General features: G+C 37.7%; 1 protein-coding gene across 3 annotated transcripts in view; it reads right to left on the reverse strand.

The window, feature by feature from the left end:
• The window catches only part of LOC124155490 (protein PALS2), a 51,414-nt gene that overhangs the window by 8,269 nt on the left and 30,339 nt on the right, over window positions 1-12,806 (reverse strand). Inside the window, exons 2-10 of one of the 3 annotated variants that reach the window (XM_046529338.1) lie at window positions 9,017-9,156; window positions 5,748-5,894; window positions 4,856-5,095; window positions 3,300-3,500; window positions 2,395-2,475; window positions 2,073-2,236; window positions 1,847-1,988; window positions 1,500-1,710; window positions 830-1,032 (exon numbers count right to left, since the gene is read on the reverse strand). In XM_046529338.1, the coding sequence (XP_046385294.1) occupies window positions 830-1,032; window positions 1,500-1,710; window positions 1,847-1,988; window positions 2,073-2,236; window positions 2,395-2,475; window positions 3,300-3,500; window positions 4,856-5,095; window positions 5,748-5,894; window positions 9,017-9,156 (1,529 nt within the window). Of the gene's footprint in view, window positions 1-829; window positions 1,033-1,499; window positions 1,711-1,846; window positions 1,989-2,072; window positions 2,237-2,394; window positions 2,476-3,299; window positions 3,501-4,855; window positions 5,096-5,747; window positions 5,895-7,221; window positions 7,366-9,016; window positions 9,157-12,806 lie in introns of those variants that run through there. The other 2 variants (XM_046529340.1, XM_046529339.1) reach the window with 2 other exon arrangements.

Raw genomic sequence — 12,806 nt, forward strand, 5'->3', positions numbered from 1 at the left:
GATATAATACAGAAGAATAGTGTAAGTGCTATAGACTGGCTGAATGGATAATGGGGTGGCTTCCTATTATTTTTTATTTTCTAAATCGAAAGATTATTACTCCTCGAGTACACATTTCATGCTTTTAGATTTTTAAATGACGATATCTATTTTTTGTGATTAAATGCAAAGTGAAAAATTTCAAGCACTCGAAAATGAGACAGCTAAGTATGAATGCAGGGAAAAGCCCGTGTGACGTCTGACTGCTGCTGTGTGAGGCCACCTGGTTGCAAGGCTATGAATGCCGCTACGATGCAGGCTGCTTGCTGCCGAGCATGGCGGTAGCGAAGAGTACCCTGCCAGCAGGTAGCGCTTGGCTTAAACAAGGGTTATTAATACCCTGTCAAATGAAGAAAAATTTCCGACCACAGGCTATTTTAACAGGTGATTATTAAGAGATGTTTTCCTGAGCTCTGTGCCTCATGCATGCATTGGTAATCTCAGACGATGTAAAACTCCTATATGCTCGTATAGCATCTAGATCCCTGTGACGTCACGTGGAGTACTATCGCATGGGCGCCAATCTGGCTTTTTTCAAATGAGGTTAAAATTGACCATTAACATTTGTCTAAACTGGGATTTCTAAAACAAAATAATTTGTACATTATGAATACACTAATGGTGGGTAACGAATCGCAATCAATGCCTTTCATTTTCTTTGATGAAGGAAACTACCCTATAGAGACGAGAGCTGTGTCAATCCACTCTTCAGATTTATGACCAATGATGACACTAACACAAATACACATTCAATCTTTTGCGAGCGGTGGTACACTTAGATGCAACTTACATTTGGACTGCAGTCAAGTATGCACATTTTCCCTTGTCTTATGATATGGCGAATTGTGTCCAACTTCGTACCGTACAGATGCCCATTGTGTTCTCCATATTCAAGGAAGCCATGCTCCCTAATGTCTTTCTCCATTTCCTCCCTATCCATAAACCAGTAGCCTTTTCCATTTTCTTCAAGCTCTCTCGGAGGACGAGAAGTAACTGGAAAATAGAAATGAAAGAGTAGAGAATGGTTCCTTTCACATTATGTCTAGGAAATAAAAAGTATAACACAAATTTTGTCAGAAAAATGTCTCAATATAGATCATTTCAAATTAGCCTTCATCGGCCAATTACATGAACATATTGTATTCATGACATCCAATCATCAGAATAATCCAAAACAAGTATTGGTCAATTATTATCAAACATGAGCCAAGTATCCAAAAGCAAAAATTTATAGCAGACATGTACAAAGAAATTTCAGCAAAGCTTAAAAACATATTTCACATGATCAATATTTTATAATTTCAATCCTAAAGATTGGAAATATGTATTATCCAACATTCAAGAATTTGGCTCAAAAAATAAAAAAAACAAATAATGCCAGGCATTCAATTGAAAACCGCTATCAGCAATTCAAGAGATTACTTTGCACATTAGGTAAGTGACAAGGAAAAAAAACTCACCTGGTATGATAGTGCCAAATTTCTCTGGATCTGAATTAATTAGCCGATTCTTCAAAGTCCGGCGACCAACACCATGAGATCCCACCAAAGCAAGAGTTTTTCGCCTGAATGGAGGCATGCGAGTCACCTCCTCATACAAAAGCAATTCAGCACGGTCAAACTCGCAATTCTGTTTTGACTGATACATGGTTTTCCTTTTCTTTTTAGATATCTGATTAAGAAAAGCATGATTATTGATTAGAAAAGGACTATTCATGACAATGCATTAAAGATTTTTAAAATAATTTAAAATTTTAATAAATACTCTGAAAACAGTTAAATAATTTTATTCATAAGAATATCCTTACCCTAGTTCCACAAATTCCAATTTTGTGGACATAATCAGCTTCAGGTTTGACGAAAGCCTTTCTCCTCTCTTCCAACTCCATTGAAGGAACAAGTCCTGTTTGCAACTCTGCTGAGTGATTCTTCCCATGAGAATCCACATCTCTGTAAATATTGATGGCATAAGGAATGAGTATTATTAGCAAAGGCCAGGAATTCATATAAGTAGTAGTATTAAATAAAACATACCCATTTTGTACCCTCGAATAGACCTTTCGTGCCTGCCACCAGTTTGGATCAGACTTGTTCAAAATCTGAAGAACATCACCATGAGAAAATGGGAGGCCAATATCCTTACATGGAAGTAATGTATCCTGAGCAGGATCATAATCAAATAGAGCCCTGAGGTAGCACTGTGAAGAAAGACATTCATAGTTTTTACTCAGAAAAGCACATAAGGAATAAAATTCACCAAAGTAATTCATACCCAAATCTAACATCATACAAGGAATTTTCGCAATATCATCAAACACACCCATCAAATAGTTTGCATTCATGACTCATTACTAACCTGGCCCTTGATGGTATCAGGAATGGTTGATGTTAAGTTGGCAGACTGGGTTAGTGATGAGCTAACACCATTGGGAATCACCTAATTAAAGAGATAAATTGAAATACAATGAGATATTATGTAAATAACATTATAATAATCATAATTTTTCGAGGAAAAAAGCAATTAAATATCCTAAAAAATTAATCTACGTTATATTATCGGTATTTCCTGTCATTCCATCCAAGTCAGCGGTGGCAGTTGTTAGTGTTTCAACCCTTACGTGGTTTCAATTGGTGAGGGTAGAGTTCATCCTAGATTAAGTCACAAGCATGTTAATCACACATTCAAGGAAGAGGGTCCAGTTCCTTTCCCTCACCTCGTACCACAAGTATTTTGTAGGGAGGAAACCGAAGGCTCTGCCCAAGATATGAACATGAGATCATCCAGTGAGAAGCTGAGCACTTCACCCACTCATCTACATATTTTGTCCCCTTACAATAAAACAGTTCTAGCAAAAGTAACATTTTGTTCTTGGCTAACAGACTTGAACCCAGAAAATAATTCCTTCATAACTCATCAATATAATGGCACAGAATGCAATGTGTTCACAATTATATTTTCAATAGCTTATTAGAAAACTGCAGTGCCTTCAACAGATTTGGGATTGATATATGGAAGACATCCTAATAGAAAAACTGGCACACCACCTGACAATATTTATTTGACACACAATGTGTTGGTTAGCAAGGTGTTAAATTAATGATGAGGGATGTATGAGTCAAGATGCAATGTGTTACATAAATTTTGTAGAAAAGATCACCAGTTTTTCTTTTATGAACCACTTCCATTGAACAGTAGCAGAACATAGAGGTACCTTGCAAACGAAATTAAAGAGAGATTCCGTTTTTAAAAAAATCAATTACCTTGAGGTTGATTGAATAATTTCCAGCTGACGCAACCAACTCCTGCAGCTCCATTGGAGTAGAAACCCTGACTCCATTGACTTCTGTGATGACATCACCCACATGAAGTAAACCTTGACTGTCAATTGTTCCACCAGCTAAAATTCGGGCTATGCTCAAAGCCTTTCGGCCACCCCAATCAGTTTCAACAACGGTAAGCCCCTGAAAAAGTAAAAGCAATAGCATGACAATTTGACTCTCAATGTTTGTTTGCATGAAGGCTACACTGCATTAAAAATTACAAAACTATAATCTCCGAGGGAAATTTCTGCGCCAGAAATATGCACCTCACTGGAATGTTAGAGAGAGACATGCTTTCCAAAAGAAGCCATTACAGGAATTTAATTTACACATGAACTGACACAATAGTTTCACTCATATGTTGTAATGAGGAGATATTTAGCACAAAAAGGAAGGTACCATCATGTACTAGTGCAGAGACTGAGAGGGTTAAGTTTCCCTAATACTGCAAACAGAAATAATGCTTCTTTCCAAGGTCAAAAAATTGATTGTTTGAGGCGTAACTTGGTGAAAGTGATTCATAATTAAATTAAAAAAGAAGAACTTTGTGCTTTCACATTAATATTAATTACTTTTTATTATTATTTCACATTAATACTAATGTGAAAGCACAAAGTTCTTCTTTTTTAATTAAACTTAAGGTCAAAAAAGATAATAGGTAACTTGCGTTAAAGCTATGTTCTGTTGAAGGATTACTATTTTAATACATTAAGGCAAATTGTTTCTTCACAAGATTATTTTAAATTAATTCCCATATTATAAGAGACAGGGAACAAATAATAAATAAAATATCGTATTAATTAAATAAAACCTCCAAATTAATTTTTGCATTTCAACAAGATATATTACAATAAATGACTTCCAATGAGTGAAATTGAAAATCTTTCACAAGTTTATCTAAAAAAAAACACCAAGTAAATCCTGAATGAAAAGAAATATCCATCATATTTTTATCAGCAGCAGAATATTAATATGTACAATCACACATTACCACAGAAATGATTATCCTGTATCATTTTCACATTCTAGAGGAAAGGATTAATCAGTAATTCATTCCAGACCAAATCTAAAAGGAGAGGGCAATTCCTGTAATTGTGTAACATTATTGGGCTTTAAAGGAGCTGCACTTCCAGGACAAGCATAAGCAGTAAAGGCCAATCAGAAGTTATTTGTAAAAGTGAAATCAGGTAATTGCTTGAAACTTGCATCAGCCTAGACAGGCTATGTGCACATCAATGATTAAAGCCAGTGATTTTATATTGTGTAAAGTATTGAGAAAATGAATTCATAGAAATTGTACAATAGCCAGAATAAGACAATACAATAGTTTAAATTCCATTGAGTCAATTGAGCAAGCATCCATGAAAGTTTCCAACAGCAGAGTAGATGCAACTTAGTTCTTCAACCATTTCTGCCAACATTAGGGAGAAAAAGAAACCTTTGGCATCAGGATGACTGACAGAATTTTGTCGATGAATTTCCAAAGAAGTACTCACAAGAGGCTCATTTGGCTTCTTCCGAAGGCCAACCATTCTCACAGTGTCGGCAGGCATGGTGGGTATGCTATCAGATCTCCCTTTGGTTAAATTACTAGCTCCACTCGAACTCTCGGAGGGAAGTCCTCTCCCTGATGTGCTATTGCTGCTATTAGGTTTGCCCCCAATGTTTTTACCCCCCCTCTCCAACTCCTTCTTCTGCTGAAGCTCCGCAACCAAGTCGTGCGTCTCAATTAAAGCCTGGAAAATTTGGATCACAGAATTAGGGAACGGCAACATACATTTTAATTTTAATCTTCATTGGTGCGAGACCCAACAACCCAAAAGCTGGAGTTCTTATCTTTTTCCTGAGCTTTTACTTTATTACTTTATCCAAATTATTTATAATGTTAATTTCATTTTATCAGCCATGCCAGCAGACCCAGATATAGCTGACAGAATAGTGGACAGTAAATTCATGCAAGAAAATAAGTCAAAGTCAATCAGCAATACTGCAGTGAAATGATTTCACTTAGTAGAAAATCATGAGTTGTATTAGTAACTCAGTATTTAAAGTCCAAAAGCCATAGGTTAGAGGAAATAATTAATTATGTAAAGCAATCTCATGAGGTTTGCATCCACCATCCATTTGCATTTTAAGTGGTGGTTACATTTCAACCAAACAAATACATTTTCAGTAACCTTCGCTGCCATAATCAGTGGAAATAAAGTTTAAATAAAGATAATTTCATTGAAGCCTCACTTAAATAAGTCCCAAAAGATCACAATACCACTCAGGATACTCATCATTCGCATACTACAAGACTGAATAAGTAAGTATGATATTGATTTCAACGTTTCACACCAACAACACTCCCCATGTTAAATTTGGTTTTGCAGGAATATGTCTTACCCCAATATGGAGATCAACCAGAATACGGGCAAGTTCTTGTGCTTGCCTATTGCTGTGGCATTTACAAAGCTTCTGAACCTCTTTCAAAACTTCTCGAGCATGTAGACATTCTGGTTTAGATAAAGAAACAAACTCTTCAATTTTCTCCTGAAATAAGAGATGGAGAACTACATTTAACATTCAACTCATTGAGGAAAAATAATTATATAGAGGCTGGTAAACGAGCAGAATTTTTTAAACACATTTGATGAGCATAAAAACCCTCGAGAGAAACTAGCGCAGCATAAGCTAGTGTTTTGAGGCACTTCAAAAGTGTTCCAAAGATAATCAAATAAATTTTTCCTGAAATAACTTGAAGTAGAAGACGGTTCCCGCAATTACAAACGCTCCCAAAATCAAGGCTATCCGATAAATTTCTCAATAAACCTATCCCAAATGAAGGGAGGGAATGTACTTAACAACGTTATGCGAGCATGAAGATGGAATCATTCAGATTCCTTTTCCATATTCTATCCAAATAAGGAGCTTACACTTTACTCTAGCAAACGTCTGACCTTTTATTTACTACCCGGATCAATAACGTACACATCGCTCTAGAAGCTATAGAAATCAATAATATACTTTCCGAAAATATTTAGCTCGCGGTCATATTTCTGCAGTGATAGACATGCTTTTCACATGTCTCTGAGATATATTTACATAGAAAAGCGCAAAACAGTAAAACTGAATCATAATATTAAGAAAATTTTCTCCTTTCATAGATAAAAGGAATTTCCTATTTAAAATACACAAGGAATATGGCTCAACGCTGACACTAAGATCGCCCAAAATTTGCTGACTTAATGCGAAATCGTGTTTACATACAACATGTCAACCGTGTTTACTATTTATATCCGCAAAAATAACCACATATCGCGCTAAGTCTTTTTTGTCATCGATTTCATGGCTATGCCCAAAGAACATTTAATAAAAAAGCACCATGTAGCCAAGCACCAGCAAATTTTCTCAGGATAACGTCATCCACGAGGAAAAGTTATGGGAGGGGCCGTTAACAGGTGTATGATTTCACGTACATGAAACTACATTTCACAAACACCTTTCTCGACTTAAAACCGTGTGAAATGATATGAGACTCTTCAAAACTTCAAGAACTTAAACCCAACGGAGAAAGAACGAATAACTAACCTCAAATAAAAATTACGGTATCGGGGAAGCAGTAAACGGCTAGATTCCTCATCATTTTCAGATAACAAGTAAATTCATCACAGAAAGCCACTTAGTGAACCAATGAAAGAAGCAACACACTATAATGATTCAAAATCTCAGTCTAACCAAGGCTAAATACTAGGGAAATAACATTTATAAGCTGATTCGTTAAATATTACGATGATAGCCACTGAAGCAAGGACGCTAATATTGACTAATCCACGGCAAAAAAGCCAGCATATCTCAAAATTTATAAAATCAAACTCACCTATTCATTCAAAGTAAGTTTTATAATGACTAAATAAGCCACATCCGAATCTCTTTAATCCAACTGTCAACTTCGGAAACTATTAAATGCTTTGTTGGGATGCGTGCGTCCACCAACGCCACCTTCCTCAATGAATGCCAAGCAGCGTCCAAGGTAGACGCCGCTCTCTCCTCCAGCCGTTGACACCGTTGCCACACCTAGGTAGAAAAGCGGAGTCGAGGGATCGGTAACCCAGAGCCAGCCGAGGACTAGCAGCCGATGGGTTCTCAGGGCGTCTGTACCTATACCATTCCTAACACCGACTCTCATCGACAGCCACCATTGTCCAGCACCATTGAGGAACTAGAAATATTCATCTCTTCTACATCTACGGGGTACCGTGCCAGCCACCTCCAGGGCGCGTGGCATGGGGTGTTTCCACATCAGGCATGCAACTCTCATCCTAGCCTTAATCAGACACGCGCTCGCTTGCCTTCATCTGGTTCATGAGCGTAAAAGATTCACCACCTGACGTCTCACGCCTGACTTCCAGTGACAAGGGGGAACGAGGGGGTGCCTCAACCATTCTTAGGATATTGGGATTTGCCTGTTTCTGAAGGAATCAAGGCCAAAGGAAGTAGGGGGGGGGGGGAGTTAATAAATGGTTTTACCTCCCCTCCCCGAAATGTTTAAGATGCGATCGTTAGTGTACGCCATCCTCCAAACTACCCCCAAAATGTACCCCCTCTAAAAATGACCCCCTCCCCCCCCCCCCCCCCCCCCCGGAATTTTTCTATTGCTACAGCCTTGGATTAATTGGTTATCGCTCTATAATTCGGTGAAATAGCCGATGTAGAAACTTATAGCCGTTGAAGTTTCCAGTTTATAACGTTTCTTTGTTCGTATCTTTATTGTTATTGTTTTCCCCCGCAAACAGGTAATTTCCACTTGACGTGAGAACTGATCATTTCCCCGCTCAGCCTTCCTCTATTCCTCGAAATAAGTCCTAAGAATTCCGTGGAACAAACCAGGAAGAAAGGTATTAGAAGGGAAGAATATTCTTAACAAGACCAAAGCAAAGAGACCCGTCACCACCAAGGCGGGGGAAAATGAAAAGACCGTCCAGCATCTACAGAAATACCTAAAAGAAAGGGAAAAAACCAACACCGGTAGTCACAGCACTCGCATCTCCGCCCGGATTAGCAGATTTCACTTGCCGCGAGAGGGTCAAGGTTAATTGGCTGAAGGACCACTTCTCAATTCCTTTATAGAGAATTCAATGGCCAACAATAAGAGCGAATTTCAAATACGGAAAGGTTTTTGCGGAATTGCAAGCATTACGCATGGTAAAAAATGATAGGTATCCACTTCCCTTTTGGAAATTTCATAAATCATGTACATATCCATAAATCGGGAATATAATCTTCATGCTATTGGAATTTGGCCCTTTACTTTTATTTAATAAATACTTTATTCAGGTATAGCGACCAGAAATTTAACCAATCACGGATACCATAATATGAAGATGACACGAGAAAGAAGCTGGTGTCTACATCATGCATTACTCACCCATTATTTTTTAATCATCCCGCAAAAAAAGAGCGAGTGTCAAGGCATATCAACATGCAAAATATTTTCCCAAGGTGCTGTGAAATAAATATTTTTTCAGAGCCAATACCTTCTCTCATTCAAATTCAATATCTCTTGGATTACGGACATTTAGGAAAGAAGAAAGCTGTTTCAGGATAACAAATGGTCAGGGCCGAGCGAAGGAGAGGGAAAGTCTCGGGTTAGTTATTAATCCATGACATCATACCTTGGCTATTGAGCGTTCAGGTGCGTCAATAAGTCCCCTGAGGAAGATGAGATCGGTGTCCTTGGCCACTAACACATCCTCCGCGGCTGCGTTGGAGCCTTCGATTTCTCCTTGGCTTTCCCCAAGCCTTTGAAAGGCTCCTGTGCAGTAAGAAAACAGAAATGAGCAATTTAGGAATGGTCACGTAAGGAAGAAGTGATGATGCTGACATATCGTAGGGGCTCTTCATCTTAAAAGGTATAATCACAGCTAGGCTAGTGGTAAGCTCGTAGGTATTGCAGAAAATTATTTCTGAGAGAAGAAGAGAGAAGCAGCATCCTACTAATTAAATGCTAGTAGATTTAAGAATGATGTACGTGATCGAAGTGGAAGGAAACTGCAAAGAAAAAATTGGTCCATAGTGCTCGGCTTCGGAATTGAAGGTGGATAAATTGGTACGATACTACCCATGAAACAAGTATGTGTCTGATTTCTGTCAGACACATACTTGTTACAGATATTAATTCGTTCTATAATATGTTCCCACCCGGGTTGAAAACCCAAGAAAATTTCATTCATTCAATACACCAAGAGAATAAACGTGAATGATCTATCCCAAAAGTGCTGGAGGGCAATGTATAGTAGGTAAATTAAAAAAATTATCACATTATTCGGAGTTCTTACCTCAAGATCAAAAAATAAATATTCCGCATTTCATTACATTTTGAACCAAATTGGCAAGACCACGACGTATATCCAGCCGCGTTCAACTCGATCCAACTTCAAAAGCTTTGACAGAATTTCCACTTGGCTATGCGCTTATGAAACCATTCTCATCATAGAAAATACTGGACAAGACACAACAGAGCTGCTTCTTACGGACTCATCGGCAGAATAGCAGTGAGGCGTATAAACACGTTTCCTGATATTCACGAGGAGACATTAAGTTTCGCAGTTCCCAAGCTGTTAGACCGTACCCGTCGGAACATAGAAAGACAAAAGTGCTGTAATGGTTTGAAGGGGAAGATTACGCCACCTGGGAAGTTGTGTCACTTGCTAAGTGAAGCCCCACGAAGGCTGTCCGCGTGGATGAGTCATTAAAAAAAATTAGTTTCAGGTTGCGATAACCGAAAAAGCCTTTGTCTCCCACACTTATTTATCTCGGACAGTAAAAATAACTTGCCATAAAATGGAAAATTTCACATATTTTTTTAGCAGAGTAAAGTGCGAGAAAAAATTTTTGGCATATTTAAGGCGAATTTTCATGAAGCGCAATGCTGCTGCGATAAAAGTGCCGTGTTTCCAATATGCTTGGCGAGGTAGGATGGCAATCTTTACAGAAGCACAGAGCAAAGTATATGCTAGATTTACTTCGTAAATTCGGAGAAGATTTCTTCTCAGATGACGTGAAATATATCCTTCGTGTACCGTCGCACTATGGAAGACATGATCACGAGAAGAAAATATAGGAAGTAGACTGCAAAACAGAGAGATTTTAAAATGCCATACCTCCGCGTACTATAATTAATAGCAACGGTGTCTCGATCAATGAAATATTTGGTGTCACACGCTTGGACGTCTCATGCATGCTTATTATTCCATTTGTCTAACCTAGCATTCATTTTCCACAGGATTGACTAACCTTAGAAAATTTTTCCTTTGCATAAATATAGACGTACATTTATTTATTATAAGCCATATTTTTATAATCATATGGTGTGCATGCATGCTGCAGGTGCTGCAGGCGACCCTCTGCCAAACACACTACACGTAGATACACGAGTGCCCGCGTGCGTACATCGCAAACACATTCACCATCAACATTGCAAATTGTAAATACCCAAAATTGCGTAAAAGCACGAATGAATGTCAAGACTGGTCTAATTTGTACCTGGTCTAATTTCGTGAATCTATGCGAGAATTTTTCCCACCACGTACTTTACACGGGTAAATGCAACGTGTAAATACTGCCTTACACGTAACACACAAACATTTTAAATGCTTTAAAGTTTGGACGGGTGCAGCGCCTACAGAAAGTAATTTAGTACATGTATGAATGCATATCCTTAATTTGTGGAAAGGTTTTAGGAATGACAAGAGAGATCTGAAATATAAATTCAGTGACCTATGAGCAAAACCGAAGACAAATTCTTCTACTGAAGTCTTTAGGAAAAAATACTTCCATTTCTGGAAATTTTTTTTAGGCATCTATTTTTTTACATTATGGAAACAATTTTGTCTTACTATTCAGTTTCGTCAGAAATTTTGAATTATAAACAAAAATAACAATGTAGATACTTAATTGCAAAAATTATAATAATGTCCTTTTTGTTCCTTAAAGTCATCTTGATCACATCCTTGGGTAGAGGTATTAAATCAACAAGAAAGAAAGAGAGAAACGCGACTTGGCAAGAGAAGGAAGGAGCCAAAAGTCATTTTTGCAAAGGTTTTATTCACTTACATATCCATCCAAGCTATGAAGAAGTTCCTTTGTATTCCCATTTTAGCTTGACCTACAAAAGCAGTCAATCAAGCGAAATACACAGCTGACAGATCGAGGCTGGGATAAATTAATTACTCTCGGTCAGCCCCCAATAAGAGTGATCAGATTAGTAACTATAACCTCTTCCATATCCCTAATTATCTTTATCCTGTAATTCTCAATTCACGTGTTCATATGTTAAATGTGCCACACTTCCTGCGCCGACACAAAAGTTTTTCTCAAGGAAAATCGCGGCTATAGTTATGAAAAAGTGATCACTTTCTAAATTTTTCAAAGTATAATCTCGGAGACAATAGTTAACATTAGCGAGGAATCACGCATCTTCTAACCGTTATTCCGGCTAGATTTTCTTTACATTACGTTAGAAATAGAAGAAAATTTAATTTTATGAGCAAATATCTAAGATGGATCCCGCGTAAATAAATTAGCCAATAATTTATTTTAGACGGATAAATACGGAAACTAAGGTTTAGCTCCAAAAATAGACACACAAAAATCTACTGAGCTTGAAAAATAATATGAGGCGTAGGTTTGAGTGAAAATTTATCGGCTTACGCTAACGACGACGACAATGCAGGCCAACCTCTAGAATTTATGAAAAAAAAAGAAAATACTCGAATAATGATGCAATTGTTTTTCAGAAAAACGAATGCATCAACTAAGGCTCATTTCGCAAAGTTATAAACTGAAATAATCATACGGTACAGACAATTTTTTTTTCAAATGAAATCGAAAGGGCACGGATATAAATTTAAATAAAAGAACATTCAGCAGCCCAAAGAATGAGCCCCAAGTCGGAGCTTGACACGTTGACTATTATGGATAAATTAACCGGGTGGGAATCCCGAAAAGAGTTTGCCCACATTATTCGCCGGGAAAGCATCAAGTCATATTTTCTGTAAACTGCCAAAAGGAAATAGCACACGTCGTCAACCGTTATTTTCCCACGGCCTTGGGGCCGAGTCACCAAATATGCTTCAGCATAAAAATTATTAAATACTGGAAGAAAGGTTTGAAATCATCGACTGTGGCAGTTTGTCGATGGTCATACTTCAGCCGCGATAGATATTAGAAATTGCGCAGTGAACTTTTTTTCAAAATTATAAATCTATTTATTAGGTAACTACCGAGAAGGAAAAAGTGCTGCGATTTAAGCTGGAACTACCACGACATAACAACGATTCAAATCAATGCAATTATGGAGATTCGGGAACTGACCAGCCGGAAATATCGACGCCTCACTTTCAATATACATATACCTACGACTCCCTTCCCCAATGCCTTCGCAGCAGTTTAAGGTCAAAGTTC

The sequence above is a fragment of the Ischnura elegans genome, chromosome 3, assembly GCF_921293095.1.
Source record: "Ischnura elegans chromosome 3, ioIscEleg1.1, whole genome shotgun sequence".
Classification (NCBI taxonomy): domain Eukaryota; kingdom Metazoa; phylum Arthropoda; class Insecta; order Odonata; family Coenagrionidae; genus Ischnura; species Ischnura elegans.